Source organism: Glycine max, chromosome 5 (assembly GCF_000004515.6).
Source record: "Glycine max cultivar Williams 82 chromosome 5, Glycine_max_v4.0, whole genome shotgun sequence".
NCBI lineage: Eukaryota > Viridiplantae > Streptophyta > Magnoliopsida > Fabales > Fabaceae > Glycine > Glycine max.
Genome location: NC_038241.2, coordinates 15,908,275 through 15,927,917, shown reverse-complemented (window position 1 = coordinate 15,927,917; position 19,643 = coordinate 15,908,275). Strand labels below are relative to the sequence as shown.

General features: G+C 32.9%; 1 protein-coding gene across 1 annotated transcript; it reads left to right on the top strand.

Moving 5' to 3' along the window:
* Positions 1-7,585: 7,585 nt before the first annotated feature.
* Positions 7,586-11,229, top strand: CYP8 (peptidyl-prolyl cis-trans isomerase CYP8). Its single transcript, NM_001357085.1, has 8 exons — positions 7,586-7,876; positions 7,966-8,466; positions 8,711-8,798; positions 8,907-8,959; positions 9,467-9,568; positions 9,922-9,997; positions 10,640-10,677; positions 10,776-11,229. Exons 1-8 carry the CDS (start codon positions 7,706-7,708, stop codon positions 10,827-10,829), a joined length of 1,083 nt encoding a protein of 360 aa, NP_001344014.1. The 5' UTR covers positions 7,586-7,705; the 3' UTR covers positions 10,830-11,229.
* The last annotated feature ends 8,414 nt before the right edge of the window (positions 11,230-19,643 follow it).

Genomic DNA, 19,643 nt, shown 5'->3' with positions numbered 1-19,643 from the left:
ATTTTTTTAATGGATATTTTGTCTTATTTAATATTTGAAATTGTTTTTTATATATGACACTTTTAATTATGAACCTTTCAGTGACAACCACTAGTTTGTAGCCACTAAGGACCTTCCACGGGAACAGAATAACTTAGAAGAGAAATAACTTTTTCTCTAAAACTTTTTTAAATCACCTTTATATTACTCTCATTTAAAAAAAAAAAATCCAAAACACCTAAACCATACTATCCTGTGATTAGTCACTATCTATGGCTATCTACAAAGGATGTAAAATTAAAATAAGTAAACTAATGACTAAACAATTATTAGAGTACAAAGTATATGAAAAAAATGAAGCATGTGAAAATTAAAGTCATTATTGAATAACTGAATAATATTAAAAAAATGATACCTATTAGATCATCTCTCTTAATATTCAGAGTTTTTGAAATATTCAGGGTACAAGCTTACATGGAAGCCATTCAACTGCAAACAAAGTACAACTTTTGTTAAAAATATAAAATGTTGGATCAAATAGCCTCAAAATATTTAAGAATGGGGGTTAAATTAATTATGAACGTGTATTGACTAATTAAAAATTTATCCTTCTTAATGTTACTAGATTCAGTTAGGCTTTACTACTAAGTTATGAGAAAGTAAAGAACAGAAACAATAACTTAGATAAACGTAAAGCGGAAATAAGAAATACACAGCGGAAAAATAAAGAGTGTAGGGAAGAAGAAAGCAAACACAAGATTTATACTGGTTCGGTCACAACCCGTGCCTACGTCTAGTCCCCAAGCAACCACGGTTCTTGAGATTTCCTTTAACCTTGTAAAATCCTTTACAAGAAAAGAGCCACAAAGGATGTACCCTCCCTTGTTCTCTTTGAAACACCAAGTGGATGTACGCTCCACTTGAACTAATCCACAAGAAATGTACCCTCTCTTGTTCTCAGTATTACAACCCAAGTAGATGTACGCTCTACTTGTACCACAAATGATGTACGCTCCAATGTGTTAAGACAAAGAATTCTTAGGCGGTTAGTCTTTTGAATCTTTGTAAGGGGAAACAAAAGATATCTCAAGCGGTTAGTCCTTGAAATCTTTTGTTCAGAGAGAGGAGGAAGAATCAAAAGAATTTTCAGGTGGTTAGTCCTTTGAATTCTTTTGGCAAGAGGGAGAAGGAAGAATCAAAAGAATTTTCAAGCGATTAGTCCTTTGAATTCTTTTGGCAAGAGGGAGAAGGAAGAAAAGATAACACACTTTTGTTTTCTGCAGAATTTCCACTTGCAGAAAAACAAAGTTTTGAAACCGAAGTTTAGAAAGCTTTTTGGCAAGATTTTTTGCAAAGAAAAACAATGGGCAATGGTTAGAAAAGATTTGAAAGAGATATGTGTTTTTGATGGTTATTATAAAATGCGTGCCAAGGTCTTGCTTTTATAGACTCTTCATGTCTGGTAAAAAAAAACCATTGGAAGAGTTATGACTTTTGAGAAAATCATGTTAAGAGTTATAACTCTTAACTTTTTCTTCAAAACTATTTACTGGTAATCGATTACCACAATGGTGTAATCGATTACACAATGTATTTTATGAAAAGTTGTGACTCTTCACAATTGGATTTGAATTCCAACGTTCAGATTCACTTGGAATCGATTACTAATATAGTGTAATCGATTATACTATTTGAAAATCATTTTGGAACGTTACAAATCATTTGAAAACATTTTGAAAACCAATCTGGTCACTGGTAATCGATTACTGCCAATTGGTAATCAATTATCAGAGAGTACTCACTCTGGTAACTTTAGTAAGTTTGAGAAAATTCTTTTGTAAAACAAAACTGTGCTATTTGGTTTTTGAAAAAATCTTTTAATACTTATCCTATATGAAGTCTTGACTTGTTGCTTCTTGATTTCTTCTCTGGAATCTTGAATCTTGGATTGGATTCTTGATGCTTGATCTTGAAGTCTTAAATCAATCTTGAATCAATCACTTAGGGTTTTGGCATCATCAAAATTGCTTGGTTCATCATCATGAAGCTTGCTTCTACATAAAACCATTCAACTACAATATTCTCTTGTTAACTTTGGATATGAGAACCTCATCCTCATTTATTACAAGATTCTCTTGTTTTGCCCATTTTCTAAATTTTATTAACTACTTGAATATGACCTATTTTCAATAAAAAAAATGATGTCTTGCTAACAAATATTCCTAATTTTTCAAAACAGTAAGTATTTAACAACAATGTAACAACATTCACTGTCTTCGAAACTTCAAATGCACCCGATCATTAATATTTTCTTTTAAAGAAATAGGAGAATTTTGTTAGGAAAAAGATAGAATTATTCCTTTAAAATTACAAGGTCTATATTCTTGAAGAGTGAAAAAGTGTGGAAATAAACTTTGATTAGATACCTTCACACCCTTCAAAGAAGTCAAAATCTCAGTTACACGTTGCTCAGTCATAGTTTTCCAATTCACAAAACTTTTTTGTGTCTCCTGTCAAGAAATATCAAAATAAAAGTTCATAAACTTCTATTCAAGACAACACATATATGCTTTGCTTGAGGTGAAGGTGCAACTTTTGAAATGCCTTTGGCATACCCTTAAAAGCAACAAGGAACAAAAGGTGAAAATAAAAATAGATTGAGAGATAGACAACCTAATTATAGCTAATCAACAATATGATGACACATTGACACCATGCATAATATGAGCCAGATTGTCATAGATTTACATAACTACAGTTACAATGTTGTTCCATTTAAATCATGACTTCAACAGACTTTGAAAACATTAATGTTGTACCACTACCACATCCAAAAATTCAGGCAATGAAATTCCTAAAATTTATATTAGAATTCAAAACAACTATTACAAAATCATGATAGCATGCTCAGAGTTCAGATACTTTAACGCCCTTTTCATCTCCCCATTTCTTATAGGAATGAGAGTGGTAGTTATGAGTCCAAAATTCAAATAGATCATTTATACATGTAAGGAACACAAAACATTGGAAATTAATAAATATATTTATATGTCATGCATAGGAGTGAGAAGATATTATTATTTCCTTAGAGTTGGACTTAGACTTTCTGCCACTGTGGTTTGAAACTGAAGACTTCTCCTTAACTTGCTTCTTTGCTTCACTAGTAACAACTTCAAATATTGTTGGTAGTTCATTGATCATGTTCAAAAGTTGTTTCATGCATTACATATTCAAATCATGAGTGAATGAGACACGTGAAGAAAAGAACTAAACCAATGAGATAGATAAATCAAACAAGCAGGATTCAACTACTTTGTGATTTTCCACCAACTTAAGTTAACTTCAAATAAGAAGTATGGTCAGAGTATGAAATACCTGTTAGCTTTATCTAACCTAAATCTGGCTCCAAAATAGAATGCAATAGCAAGTAACCTTGCATCACTATGAACAACAACTAAAGATAGCCAATCTTTTTCTTGCATGCCATCCCTAGCAAAGTTAATGCCCAGCACGGGCTCAGGAAGCTCTGGTGGTACTTTTTCAGTAGGTAAATTTACTTCCTACTGCTCATTGGGAAAGCTATACAAGCATAAATTATCTTTCTCTAATAGAATGAAGGGAATTGATTTATAAAACACAAGCACCAAATATAATATCTAAAACAAACAAAAAGCCTTTGAATCCCTAAAAAAGTTCTCAATCCTTTCTTTATAGTATTTTTCTTCACAGTTAAAACAACTGAAAAATAATATATCTGTTTCCAAGGAAAAATTTACCACTAAGAGACTGAGAAGCACCAGGCATTCATAGTGACATGAGCATGACAAGTTGACAATGTAAATGTATTCACCTTAAGTTCAGTCAACAACCAGATTTGATTACCACATTTCAATAATGAAATAACCACTCACGGACTTTATAGGAAAAACATTGCATCATGTCAATCCATATTGTCATTCTGCCATAGCATTTTGTATACTATATCCAAACTTTAGAACATGCTTGAAAACTATTTGCAATTACATTAAATCATGGAAGGCAACAAGTACTGAAATGCTATTTGCAATTATATGTCATTCTGCGGATTGCTTTTGTAACTCTAGAAGAACTAATGCAACATAGAATTAATCTACAATAAGCACTGTATTTCTCCATGGCTCTGTAGAGAGAATGTTGGGCTTCTCTAGAAGTTTGTCAACATCATTGAGCACAAGTATTGATATAGAATAAAAATCAAACGTTGAGAATTCTTTTAAGAAAAAAATATAAAGATGAAGAATACTTGTAATCTTCACATTTATTATACAGGACAAGGTGGAGAGGTTGCTTATTTGACAAATGACATGGACAAAAAAAAAGACAAAAAAAGGAAGAAGAAGAAAAAAGGAATACAGTACATAAATAAATTAGACACTACAAAACTAAACCACATAGTACATAATCAAGGAGAAAATTGAAAGATAGCACTTACGTTTGCGCCTCCACGTGTCGTTTCAGCTCGTTATCCTTGCAGATTCGCTTCCTCTTTTCTTCCTTCGCCTCCACCTACTTCTTCTTTGCTAGAACCATCTCCGCCTGCTCGATCCGCGACGATAACTTCTCGTCCTCTAGTATCGCCTTCTCCTTCTCTAGCGCTTCTTTCAGTGAGGGTGGGGACCGAAGCTGCTCGGGCTCCACCTTGATTTCAACAACGTTGCGGCGCGTGGACCGGAGGAAATCCTCGTTAGCGGCCTTTTATGTGATGGAGCTTTTCCTTGATGTTGTAGGCGAGGTCCTCGATGGTGTCGTCCTCCTTGTGGATGAAGTGCATGTAACTGTTAAGAGGGGAATGGAAGTCGATGAGTGTGAAAGGGGAAGGGAAGTTGAGGAGTTTGGGGGAAGGGAGATCGTCGTAGGGTTTCAAATAGGCACGTTAGTGTTGAGTGAGAGGGGAAATCAAACAGGCACATTTGTCTTTATTTAATTAAAATATTCTAAGACGGTTTTGTAATCTTCACATGATTTAAAAATCGTTGTAAAGATGTTGTAAAGATGTTGCATTTATTTACAAAAATGCCGTTGTATTTCTTTCTAAGTCATTTTTCATTAACTGACATAAAATTAATGTCGTAAAAAGTGATTTTTCTAGTAGTGTGCCTAAATTTTTTAAGTATATAATAACTAAATGCATTCAAAAGAGACCAAGTTGCGAAAATATTTGATTAATCGAATTAATGATTTCAATGTTGATACAATTTTTTTGGATAGAAATACAGTATGATATTAACATGTGAAAATATAAAAAAATCAAGATAGAGATCAAAACAACTTTAAAAAGAGATAAAAATCATGGTTGGTTTAATTTAATGATTTAATAAACCGTGAGCTAAAAATTACTAATGTGTTTTGTATTTAATAATTAATTTATATATAATAAATTAAATTATATGGTATAAGTTGGTCGGGTTAAAAAAAAAGAACCTATTATCCAACCCATTCATGATTAGGTTGACCCAAACTCATGAATACCCCTAGAAACACATTTCAACGCTCAAATTAGAATTCTTTCTGATATAGTAAATAAGAGTAGTGTGTGCTATCTTGATAATCTCACTATTTATATACATATTTCAATGGACATTTGGTCCATAGGCCTTATCTCCCGTGGCTATTGATCATACTAACCTACTATTATCTATTGGTGGTGTTTATGTTCTGGTTTGTATTAACTTCAATTAATTTTCATTGTAATCTCCTTGTAATTCTAGAGGTTTAGTTCCTGGCAAAGGGTTTTTCGCCCTAAGTTGACAAGGTGTTCAACCTAGCTTGATCAGTACCCCTATGTCCTTTGTTATACTTCTGAAGTCTCCATGGACTCGATCGAGATGGTACTCGACCTAGGTTGGTTGGGTGTTCAACTAAGGTCTAGGGGTTTTCGGCCCTACCCTTGGTAGTGGTCGTACCCCTATAGGTACATGACTAATAACAGGTCCAAGACATAATCACATTTAAAGTTCTTCATCCCTTCTCATGAATGTATTTTGTAGAAATTGAACCAAGATTCTCCCTCACAAATTAAACGTACGTTGCCAATTAAACTATACCCAACATTAGTACTATAATTAATTCAATTCAATGCGAAAGACTAAAGTATTTGGTTGTGTTGATCAAATTTTTTTATTAAAGGTTCCAAAATGATTTAATGAACAAATAATTTTTTTAAATGGGACTTTACAGTAACCAAAATGCCTTTAAAAGTATTTTAATCGAATTAGCTACAAATTCAATTTTCAATTTGAGAAAATGTTAACTTAGAATTTGATTTTACTATCTCATCCCTTAATATAAGATTCTTTTAACCATGATTATCAAATTCTCGAGTTAACTCGCTAACTCTTACGAGTTCACTTGCCATTTGTGAGTTGACTTGTGTGTAAACTCTCTTTTTAGTCTGGGTAGATTCTATAAACTCTAACTAAACTTGGTAGACTCTTGTGTTTACTACTGAGTTAACGAGTCAGCAAGTTAAAAAAATTAGACCAAAATGTAAGTTATTTTGGATTATTTTCTGTCTGTTTAATGTTCAACATACATTCATTTAGTGTGTTGTTCCCGAATAAAAAAATTCTCACTTTTAATAGCATCAAACCCTCGATGGGTATCATCTACCACTATTATAACATTTGCAAGTTATTATCTAGTAGTGATGCATTACTAGACTTGATTATTTAAGTATTGTAAAATTTATGATTTATTATTTTGTTTTATTATATTGTTAATTGTTATGTTATTTATATATATTTTGTTATTATTTTATATGAAGTGAACTCTTATGAGTTTACGAGTTAAGTCCACGAGTCAAGTCTATGTAACTCTGACGAGTATATGTAAATTCTAGTTTGATAACCCTGGTCTTAACTAATTTATACCTTTTAATAAAGTTAGTTAATTTAGTTAGTATTTCCTCCCGATTGAAATATAGGAAAAAAAATTCAATGTGTGTTAAAATGTAAACAAATTTTAATTAACTCTCTTATTTAATGATAATAGCTTCAATATATCCTTCGTTTAATCATAGTTTTATTTTCAACAATATTTTTTTGTCCAATGCATTTAATGTAAAGGTTATGTTAGAAAATTTACTAAGTTATTTTCTTTATTGAAATTATCAAAGTATTTTGTTTATATTTCAATCTAGAGGAAATAATATGAAATTTATTAGTAATTTGTATTAATTTTTTCAAATTACCATTAAAATTAATGAAACTTATCATCTCTTTTTTTTACTTAATTACTTTTTACCTCATTTATTATATATTTTTCTTTTTAATTAATAATTATATATCGATAAAAAATTATGCATTGATAACATATTTTTTTTATAATCATCAAATTATAAATTATTATATAAAAATTTATTAATTTTTAAAATAATTTAAACAATAATTTAAAACGTGTGGATAAACATTAAACTGTGTGATTGATTTAACCAAAGTATTTTGTTTATTCGTATTCTAGTTCTAGTGCAGACAAAGGAAAAAGAAAAGGCGCGATCAGTGACACGTGTGTCGACTAACCGTAGCGGTTTTGTCGCTGGCGGCACGAAAATAAAGGAGTTTGAAATTAGAAAGCGGGATTAGGGTTTTGCACTCCAGAGTCCAAACTCACCTGCTTCTTCCTCTTTTTTTCATTTCTCTTCAACTTCCTCTTCTTTCAATTCTCTTCAGTCTCTCTCCGCCTTCCCAAAATGGTGAACCCTAGATGCTTCCTCGACGTCAGCATCGGCGGCGAGTTAGAAGGCCGGATCGTTGTGGAGCTCTTCCACGACGTCGTTCCCAAAACTGCCGAGAATTTCCGCGCCCTCTGCACCGGCGAAAAGGGCATCGGTCCCAACACCGGCGTCCCCCTCCACTACAAAGTCATTCATTAATTCTACAAGCTGGTTTTGTAGGGTTGAGTTAGGTCCAAAATCCACATTCTAAGATTTGTCATCTTTGTTTAATGCAGGGCGTGTGTTTCCACCGCGTGATCAAAGGTTTCATGATCCAGGGCGGCGACATCTCCGCCGGGGACGGAACCGGCGGTGAATCAATCTACGGCGCCAAGTTCGAGGATGAAAACTTGGAGGTGAAGCACGAGAGGAAGGGGATGCTCTCCATGGCCAATGCGGGACCCAACACCAACGGCTCCCAGTTCTTCATCACCACCACCCGCACCCCTCACTTGGACGGAAAGCACGTCGTGTTCGGTAAGGTTCTGAAAGGGATGGGCATCGTTCGTTCCGCGGAACATGTTGTTACCGGGGAAAACGACCGTCCCACTCAGGATGTTGTGATAGTTAATTGTGGGGAAATTGCTGAAGGGGAAGATGATGGAGTTGTTAACTTCTTTAAGGATGGTGACACCTATCCTGATTGGCCCGCTGATCTCGATGTCAAACCCGATGAACTTTCTTGGTGGATGAGTGCCGTGGACGCTATCAAAACCCTTGGGAATGAGCAGTATAAGGTTAAAGCTTTTTTGTTATTATGATTGTACATTTTGTTATATAGTATTGTATTATAGTGCAATGTTTTGATAAAATACACTATGCACTTAACATTGTCATCCAACCACAAATTGTTTTTAGAAAATAGTCTATGCACTCTACATTGTTAGCTGATCACTCAGTGTATAATATTTTTTATACTGATATTGCATAGAAATTGAACTCCAATGTTTGAGTCTTATTTGCTTGTTTCTCACAAAACAGAAGCAAGATTATAAGATGGCTCTCAGAAAGTATCGAAAAGCTTTGCGCTATTTGGATGTGTGTTGGGAGAAGGAGGACATTGACCAAGGTCAACCTCGTTAGTTTCTTGCTTTCTTGATGGACTACATTGGTTACTGCTTTGCTTCTTCTTTATTATCTCACATCTTCATTCTTTTTCTCTTTTCTGACTTAGCAGAGAATAGCGCTGCCTTAAGGAAGACAAAATCTCAAATCTTTACCAACAGTTCTGTAAGTAATCAACTCTTCTGCCATCAGTTGCTAAGGCTAAAACATTATTGTTTATTGTCAAGGACCAGCTATGCAAAAAGCTCTAGTTGTTTAGGTAGAGGCTCGGCAATGATTAATGATGTATATCTCTAGCATTTGTGTTATTATACTTTTAGGGAATCACTAATGATGTATATTCAATTATAACAAGCTGATTTGATGATTGATTGTTAACTTATGGATCAGACCACCACCTATGAATGATTGTTTTATTAGGATCATGCATGTGTTTTTACCTGAAAACTTACTCTCAGGAAGTCAGGATCAGATTCAGATTGGGGAGGATAAGGGAATGGAGATAATAATAATAGATGTAACCATGAAAATGTGTTTTAATTATTTCTTACCTATGACTTGGTCTGCTAGAATCATAATGGAAGCCTTTCAGCTTTTTTTGTTGTTGTATATTAGTTTCTTTAATCAGGTATCTTACACTAATGACCAGAGTACTTTTGTTTGAATTTTTAGGCTTGTAAATTGAAATTAGGTGATCTACAAGGAGCTTTACTGGATTCAGACTTTGCGATGCATGATGGAGATAATGCGAAAGCTCTGTTTCGCAAAGGCCAGGTTAGTTGATATCTTCCTATGAAGAAAATAGGATGATGATGGAAGTGCTTGATACTGGCTACTGAATTGTATGCTCTGTAAACTGATATAATCTGTCATTGTACTTTTGAATTTATGATGGTGCTTCCTACTTCCTATATTTGTGTTTTATTTTATGCTAATTTTGATTAGACCTAAGCCTTTAGGTGTCTGAAGTGAACTGTGTGTGCGTCCTTGTTCTGTTTGCTTATGTGAATTGTTATACCTTTAAGTACCAACTACATAGGGGATACATCGTTCATGTACTTTGCGAACTGAACCATTGTCATGTATTCTGGTAATTTGTTGTTTATGTTTTGTTTGCTTAATCTCAGGCATATATGTTACTCAACGACCTAGATGCTGCTGTTGAAAGTTTCAAGAAAGCGTTAGAGTTGGAGCCGAATGATGGTAGTTGTCTATTTAAATTCTGAGTTTTTATTTTCATTCCTGGCTTGAGCTCATGTTATACATGCTTTGTAGAAATTTCTTTTCTTAAATCAATGGATTTCTTTTTCTTCACTGGGGAAGATATTGTTGAGGAGCAAATATCCTGGGTTCTTGATGAAGTTGTTTGGACTGAGGAGATTTTTCTCAGTTAGGACCATAGTTTTGTCTTACCAGGGTTGAAGTTGTCCACGATAATACGATACAATGCTAAAATGAGATCATAGTGTAGTATTTATTCTGCCCAATAAATTACTCTTTCCATTTCATGATGTTTGTCTTTAGTCCCTTTCAGTTTTCAGTATTATAAAATCATCCTGTTTGGGCAAATGGATCCCCTAAATCACGTTTTCCGCAATCACTTGAGTCTGAATTCTGAAGTCTCTTGGAAAAGAAACAAAATATCGGTGTGAATGGAATTAATGTTTACTTTAAAAAATTATGATTTTTGATGTTGTATTATAACGTGAAACAGAAGTGAACATATAGAGATCCTATTAATCATTAGACCCTGACTCTTTGATATTTAAAGTTTACTGGCGTTGTGAAATTAACCTATATGGTATTTCTAATAAAGCTTAATCCACTTGCTGCTATGTTCTGCAGGAGGGATTAAAAAAGAGTATGCCACTGCCAGGAGGAAGGTCCGTCATTTTACCTTTTGTTTTCTTTTATCATTTTACATGCCATTTATTTCAATATGATTTATTAAATTTATTCTGATTGCTGTTTTTGGATACAGGTTGCTGATAGACGTGATCTAGAGAAAAAAGCTTATTCTAGAATGTTCAAATAGAGTTTTTGCAGTAATGGTACATGTGGCTGAAAAATCAGATATTTGTGGGGGGCATGTCTATTACATAGTGAACAATTTCTGATTTTTCTGTCAGTAGTTATGAAAACATCCGATATAGTGCATGTTTTTGAGTTTATGCTTTCTAGATTGTGAAGTTGTGATAGTATTCATATCATCATACTTCTTTTCTTCTGTCAAACTCTTTGATCATCAAAGGTTAACTGGTGATTTTTTGTAAAAGAGCAGGCAGATTGAGACTTCCCAACTCACTTTCCCTGATTTTCTTTGCCTTTATCGTCCACAATCAGAAGTGTTTATGACAGCAAGTTAATCTCAAGACAGAACAACTCAGTAAAATTCAACTTTTGTTGATTTGAATTTAAGTGACATTAGCTTTATTAAAAATTTAAAGATTGCATTCTGGTGTTTGCAACTTAATTGTTGCTTTAAATATGTGGAGTCATCCACCTGATTTCCTTAACTTCCATAAAGACATTTTCTCATGTTATACAAAATGGATGACTTTTTCTTTATAGTTTTCATATTATTACTTCCTGATTTTCTGGACTGTTGTAGTTTTCCCCCTTTGGACTTGGGTAATGATTCTTCAGCAGAGGATTTGGGTGAAGCACTTGCTATTTTAGTTTTCACTTCCTCTTCAACAATTATGTCTTGGCCTTTTGCGTTCCTTTCTGTGTACGGTTGCCCCATTGTGTTTCTTTTGTTCATGCTCCATGATCTACTGGAGTACATATTCTTCAATCTTGATAACACCAACTCACGGGTAGCCTCAGCTGCGAGTTTTTGCTCCATGGAAACAGAAACACGCGAATTTGCCTGTGAAATCTTTGCTTTGGCTCTTCTTCTTAGGGCATAGTAGTTTTCATTAGTAAGCTGCACAACATCTCTGTGATTTTCTGAAAACTTGATATGTTGAAGAGCTTTGGCAGAAGATTCTTCCACAGCATCCGACTCCAGTAGCAAAGCTTGGAGAGTGAGATGCAAGGTTTGAACTGTCTGCTTCCTTTGATGCAGGGTTTGCCTCAGCTTTGCTAGTGCTTGCTTTTCTTTCTTTCCCTCAAGTTTGAGCCTTTCCATGTTCTTATGCGTGTAATCCAAAGCATTTTGGATGTCATGGATCATCAATTCTGTCTTGAGTTGATCCTCTCTTTTGGATTTGATGCTCTTGTGGATGGTCTCTAGCTGGGATTCCAACTCTTCAATGACAGCTTTTGATGCATTTGAACTCTGTTGAGCATTAGCAAGATTGGATTTCTGCTTCTCAAGTTCATCTATGAGAGGCTCGGAGTCGAGCCATGATTGCATGGAACTCTCTTTAGCTTTATTGAGCTCTTCCTTTACCTTGTCTAGTTCTGCTTTTGCAGCTTCTAGAATAATTCTTTGGTTCCCTTCCACTTCTTTTTCTTTGTACATGACTCTCTCTGATGTTTCCTCGTTTGACATGATAAAACCTTCTTTAGGCAAGATGTTCAAACTGTGTTATCCATTTATGTGGGTATGGTGAGTGAATTAATAATATAATGAGGCGACAATTATCTGTTGAAACCTCACTGTCATTTGAGATTTCCTAAGACTATTGTTGGAACGTTGCATGCTCATGTGAGATACCTATGAAGACTATAGTTTATGACGGTTCCCTTTGTCCTGTATTTTTGTAAATACTTGGTTATATACTATGCTGTGTGAATTGAGTCCGGTGTGCGAGTGAGTCCGGTGTGCGAGTGTATGCTTTTTAGCCGAGAGCAGTTTTACACAGGGAAAGATACTTCAGAATAAGGACGGTTGTAGAAGTCACATTAATATTTTTTTATAAATTTAACGTCTTTATTATTTATTTATTTTTTATTTCCTGTCTCAAAATAAATATCATCTTAATTTTTTTTTTACATAGACTAAGAAAGTTATACAAATGAAAAAGAATATTAATTTTACAAAATTAATATAATTGTATTAAAAAGTTAAAATGACACTTATTAAGAATATTTGGGGAGAAAAATAATTAATGTTACTTTGAAATGTTAACATAACATTTATTTTGGAATATTTTTTTATAAATTTTGGAACAGAAGTAATATATATTTACCTTTTTTCTTTCAAGGTAGTCAAACTTAAGTTTAGGACCAGAGGCAGAGAAAATATGTTAATTCTAAACTCCCTCAAATAGACTTGGATAAATTCTTTAAACTCAAACTCTTGACTACATGTAGGTATTTTTTTCCTATATAATTTAAATAAGTTTATAAGAAAATAATAAACACCCACCCTATTAAGAGATGGATTGAAGTGGAAGGATGTAAGAGGAAAAAAATTGATGTGAAACAAAGAGTGATAAGAAAAAAATAAGATGGAAAAGAATGTAAATGTATATTTATATTAATCCTAGTTTATAATTTGCACAATTTTTAATCCTAAGTGCTCTTTGTAGGGCAAGGTTACACTTATGTGTTTCTCTAAGTAATTGTTGGTCCAAGGATTGTTTGGAGTGTGGTGGAACACGAGTGAGGTGGTTTCACTTGTAAAGACTTTGATGTTTGAGTCAACGAAAGTATGGGATGATATAAATATATGTATATAGGTAAAGCTCATACCAATGTCGAATGATCTTAGAATTTATAGGCATAATAAATTGAGGCCTCTAAATCTAAGTTGAATACCTACATGGATAAGGTGGGTTCCTAGCAACGAGGTAAGTTTTAGCACGGGGAATCAAAGAAGTCTGGAATGACTATGGTTTTTGAGTGGAATTAATGATCATGAAGTTTGTAAGGACCATTCTGATAATGGGCTAACGAGGCATTGTGGTACATATTTTCTAGAGGGTATTACTTTGGGCACCTAGTAGTTTTACTGGGACACCCAACATCCTAGGTGAAAGAGCTAAAATGTCATTCACCCTATTAATATAAATATGGCTACAGTCATTCTTTCGTGCTACGCTTCTTCGTGCTATAGTAATTCCGCCGTTCTGTCGCAATGCTTCTTCCTTTGTGTTGCACTTCTTCCTCCTCGTGGTGGTCTCCTTCATTCTCCTTCTGCTTCTTTGCGTTGCGCTTCTTTCTCCTCGTTGTGGTTCTTCTTCTTCCTCCACTTTCCGCGCCGCTATTCTTCTCCTTTCTCTCCAACAAAAAAATGACATTTTCTGGAAAAACCCTATATGGATCATCAATCCGTATGATTCATATGGATTGCCAATCCGTATAAACCATACAGATTGATTCGTATGAACCATACGGATCGGCAATCCGTATGAACCATACGAATTGTTGATCTATATGAGTTTCTTTTTTGTTTTTTTTTGTCGAATATTTCTTTTTTCAATTTTTCTTCTTCTATTTTTTTTTTTGAAATTTTTGATTTGTCAATTATTATTTAAATTATTTCGTAGTGTAATGTTGTTTTGTAATGTTAGAGAAATTTTATAATTTTTTTCTGATTTATATGTTAAGTATTGATTTTATTTATAAAAAAATATATTAGTTATTACTAAGATTAGATTATATTGCTAAAATTAATATTAGATTGGTGAAATAATTAATTTTCAATATTGTTATATTATATTTGTCTAACTTTAAAAAAAATTGAAACAAATATTTAAAAGATATTGAATTTGTTACTTATGAAAAATATTGAAATCATAATTGAAAATAATTTAAATTTTTTAGTTACAATAAATATTTAAATGAAATTTTTTAATAATTAAAATTTGTTATAAAAATATTGAAACATAATTTTTAATTGTACAATAAATATGTTAGTTATAAAAATTGTGAAACCAAAATTTAAAATTTAAATATGATAAGATTTTTAGTTTAAGATAATGATTGAAATCAAATTTTAAAATATATTTGATTTGGTATTTATAAAAAATATTGAAACCAAAATTTAAAATATGATAAGGTTGTTAGTATAAGATAATGATTGAAATCAAATTTAAAATTATATTTGATTTAGTAGTTATAAAAAGTATTGAAATCAAAATTTAAAATATGATAAGATTGTTAGTTTAAGATAATGATTGAAATCATATTTAAAAGTATATTAAATTTGTTAGTTATAAGATATATGGAAACCAAAATTTAAAATATGATAAGATTGTTAGTTTAAGGTAATGATTGAAATTAAATTTAAAAATATATTTGATTTTGTAGTTATAAAAAATATTGAAACCAAAATTTAAAATTTAAAATATGATAAGATTGTTAGTTTAACATAATGATTGAAATAAAATTTAAAAATATATTAAATTTATTAGTTATATGAAATACGGAAACCAAAATTTAAAATATGATAAGATTGTTAGTTAAAGGTAATGCTTGAAATTAAATTTAAAAATATATTTGATTTTGTAGTTATAAAAAATATTGAAACCAAAATTTAAAATATGATAAGATTTTTAGTTTAAGATAATGATTGAAATCAAATTTAAAAATATATTAAATTTTTTATTTATAAGAAATATGAAAACAAAAAATTAAAATACAATAAGATTGTTAATTTAAGGTAATGATTGAAATTAAATTTAAAAATATATTTGATTTTGTAGTTATAAAAAATATTGAAACAAAAATTTAAAATTTAAAATATGATAAGATTGTTAGTTTAAGATAATGATTGAAATCAAATTTAAAAATATATTAAATTTGGTAGTTATAAAAAATATCGAAACCAAAAGTTAAGATTTAAAATTTATTTATCAATCCATATGTTTTAATTTTTTAAAAATTATTTTTTATAAATTTTTTATTCATTTAATTTATTTACAAAATTTAATAATTAAAAAAATTTGATATTTAATTGAATGATGTATTTAGATGTTTATTATAATGATTAAAAATTAAATAAATATGATGTTTAATTGAATGATGTATTTAGATGTTTTTTTATAGCAATTGATAATTAAATAAATTTGATATTTTGTTACATTTGTTAATACTTATGAAACCTATCATTTTTATTTATAATTTATAAATGTAAACAAATTAATTATTATATAAAAAATAATCATCACAAAATTTATTATGTTAATTTACATATACATTAAATATAAATTAGAAATTTTAGTGTTATATATAACGACAATATTTGTTTATAACATAACATGTATATTAGCTCAATATGCTTGAGTGTTGCATTAACAATGTAGGTGACACAAGTTCAATCCATTCTTGGACCATTACCTTTAAATTAAATCGTAAATTATATTTTTTAAAAAAAATAAAAAAATCCTATGGGCCATGTACTTTGCTTATCTCTCCTTCTCCGATGACGAAAACTGACCAAACATCACCGTATACTCCTCACAAAGGCACGTACACCACCGGAGACCATATACGCTTCCAAACTTCCCTTAACGGAAGCAAGTTACACTAAGTGACGGAAATTTTGTGAAAAAAAATGGCACTGCAGAAATGAAAAAATCTTGCTACTATTTATAACCGAAAATACCATAAGGGTAGTTTTGGCATTTTGGAAAATTTCTGGGTGCCCCAGCAAAAAGGCTGAGTGCCCTAAGTAATTCTCTTTTCTAGATGAAGGCTTAACCTTTGACGCATGATGAGATACTTCTTAGACTGTCTAACTTGACTAATGATTTTCCCTAAAAAAAAACTTGAGTAATTATTAAGAATGACAAAAAAAAAAAGTAGCACCAATGAGTAAACCCTTCTATAGATTAAAATTGTTAGGAATAATTCAAAGTTTAAAATAGGTTGTAAACTAAAAGTTAGTTAGAAAATTGGTTGAGTTTGTTTCTCATAACCAACAATAGTTACTTTTCACCTGCCATATAAGCAAGGTCTTTTCTGTAACACATAATAATCCTTTGATCAATATACAATTCTATTCATTCCTTCTAACTGTGAGTAATTGTTAACATGGTATTCAGAGCTTATACGAACCTGACATGCGAAGATTAGAGAAAAAAAAATAGAGCAAGTTTTTTGTTGACACCAAAAACCAAGAGAAATCTTTTCTTTTTGAGATTCTTTCTGTGAGAACTGTGACCCGTGAGTGATTCTTCATTGTTTTTCACCATCATATTCGTGACTGTGGTGGCTGAGTGGAGTTCTTGGTGTTCAAGAACGTGTATAGAGGAACCTCTGAGATAGCAACAGTGTATAGGAAGGTGAAGAAGGATCAAGGTGCAACATAGCTGGCTCAAGCAGTATCATTCAAGGATCCTTACCTGTTTTCGATGGAAAATTGTTTGATGATTGGAAAGTCAAGATGCTGGCAGTTTTTGGCTTCCAAGATGTATTCGAAGTGGTGACAATTGGGTTTGAAGATCCTGGAAAGAATGCCACTGAAGAACAGAAATTGGCCCTCAAATAGCAACAAAAACTTCATTGCAAAGCTCGATTTCTCATCTACCAATGTGTGAACTCAAAGATTTTCAACTAGATCTCGAAGGCCTCTACCTCTAAGGAAGCATGGGAGATTTTGATTAAAATGTATGGCGATGGAGAAAAGAACAAGAAAGTGAAGCTACAAACTCTGAGAAGGCAATATAAACTGCTTTACATGGAAGAGAAAGAATCGATTGCAGATTACTTTGATAGGATTCAAGAACTGGTCAATGCCTTGAGGTCATGTAAAGACAAGATCTCAGATGAACAAGTGGTAGACAAGATCTTGAGGACTTTGCCACCACGATTTGATCATGTGGCTGTTGCGATTGAAGAGTCAAGGAACTTAGATATCATGGAGATTGAAGAATTGCAAAACTCTCTTGAGGCACATGAAATGAGGATCAATGAGAGAAGATCCAATCAAGAATAGGCACTTCAGGCATGATCCACTTACAAAGGAAAAGGCAAAGGAACATGGAAAGGAAATAAGTCATGCACCAATCAGAAACACCAGAATCAAGGATCTAATGCAGGTAGTGAATCCTCTAAAGGAAAGAAAAGTGATCAATCACAGAAGCAAAATGATAGCTCCAATGGCAGCAAGGAATGGAAGTTTGACAAGAGGAAAGTGAGATGTCACAACTGTCAAAAGCTTGGTCATTATGCACGAGATTGCTGGCAAAGAGAGGGTGCTAAGAATAAGCCCAATAATCAGGCAAACTTGGCGCAAGATGAAGGATCAGATTCTAAAGTTGTAATGCTCATGGCAACCACAAGCAATGAATCCTCTAATGACACTTCATGGTACTTGGATTCTGGCTTTTCCACTCATATAACAGGGAGAAAGGAATGGTTCATTAGTTTGGATGACTCATCAAAGAGAAAAGTTCGTTTGCAGATGATAGCAACCTCACTGCAGAAGTCATTGGCAGAGTGGCTTTCAGAGACACAAATGGAAAAGGAACAGTCATTGAGGAGGTTCTATATGTGCCTAGCCTGAAGACAAACCTGTTGAGTCTTGGGCAACTACTGCAAAAGGGATTTGTCATGACAATAGAGGACAATTGCCTCAAGGTATTTGACAGAAATCAGAAACTTGTCATTCAAGAAAATCTATCTCAGAGCAGGATGTTTCGAATTGGGATGAACATTCTAAAGCACCAGTGCTTTGCAACCTCGAAGAATAAGGAGGAATGGCTGTGGCACCTCAGGTTTGATCACCTCAACTTCAAGGACCTACACCTACTTACAAGCCACAAGATGGTTGAAGGATTACCCCAGATTGTAGTCCCTAATGACGTGTGCAAAGAGTGTATTGAATGCAAGCATACCAGAGGAAACTTCAACAAATTTATTCCTACCAAAGCAACTGAGAAGCTAGGGGTCATCCATTCTGATGTTTGTGGTCCTATATAGGCAGAAACTCCTGGAGGCAGTAGGTATTTCATCTCATTCATTGATGATTTGACTAGGAAGATCTGGATTTATCTGATTAAAAGGAAACATGAAGTCCTAGATGTCTTTAAGAAATTCAAGTGCTTAGTTGAAAAGCAAAGTGGAAAAGTGATTAAGATTCTAAGAACTGATGGTAGGGGTGAGTATGTGTCAAATGAGTTCAAGGAATTGTGTGAAAGTGAGGGGTTAATTCATGAAGTTACAACACCTTACACGCCTCAACACAATGGTACAGTTGAGAGAAGGAACAGAACTCTGCTGAACATGGTGAGATGCATGCTTAAAAGCAAAAACCTGCCAAGTTTCTTGTGGGAAGAAGCTGTATCAACCGCTGCATACATTTAAACAAATCTCCCACTAAGAGATTGATAGATATTTCACCAGAAGAAGCATGGACTGGAGCCAAACCAAGTGTTACTCATCTAAGGATATTTGGGTCAATTTGCTACAAACATTTTCTTGATCAGTTAAGGAGGAAGCTTGATGATAAAGACATGCCACATATTCTAATTGGTTATCACTCAACTGGAGGCTACAAGCTGTATGATCCAGGAAGTGGTCAAGTGTCCATTAGCAGGGATGTTATCTATGATAAAAGTAGAAGCTGGAATTGGAATTCAACCTCTAGTGAAAGTCAATCCAAGATACTGTTAGAAGAAGGAACACCTTCAGCTGCACCAACTATTAACAAAGTTCTTGGCATAAGAAGATCATCAAGGACAAATCAAATACCATTACATTTGAGGGACTATGAGCTGTTTCAAGATTCAGAAGTCAACTCAGAGGGAGAATTGGTTCATTTTGCACTCATAGCAGAAGTTGAACCTGTTGAATTTGACAAAGCAGTGACTAATGAGATGTGCTAAAAGCTATGAAGGAGGAGCTTAACTCTATAGAAAAGAATCAGAACTGGGAATTGGTGGATCCTCCTTCAAATAAGAAGCCTATAGCACTAAAATGGGTCTATAAAGTGAAAGTTAACCCAAAGGGA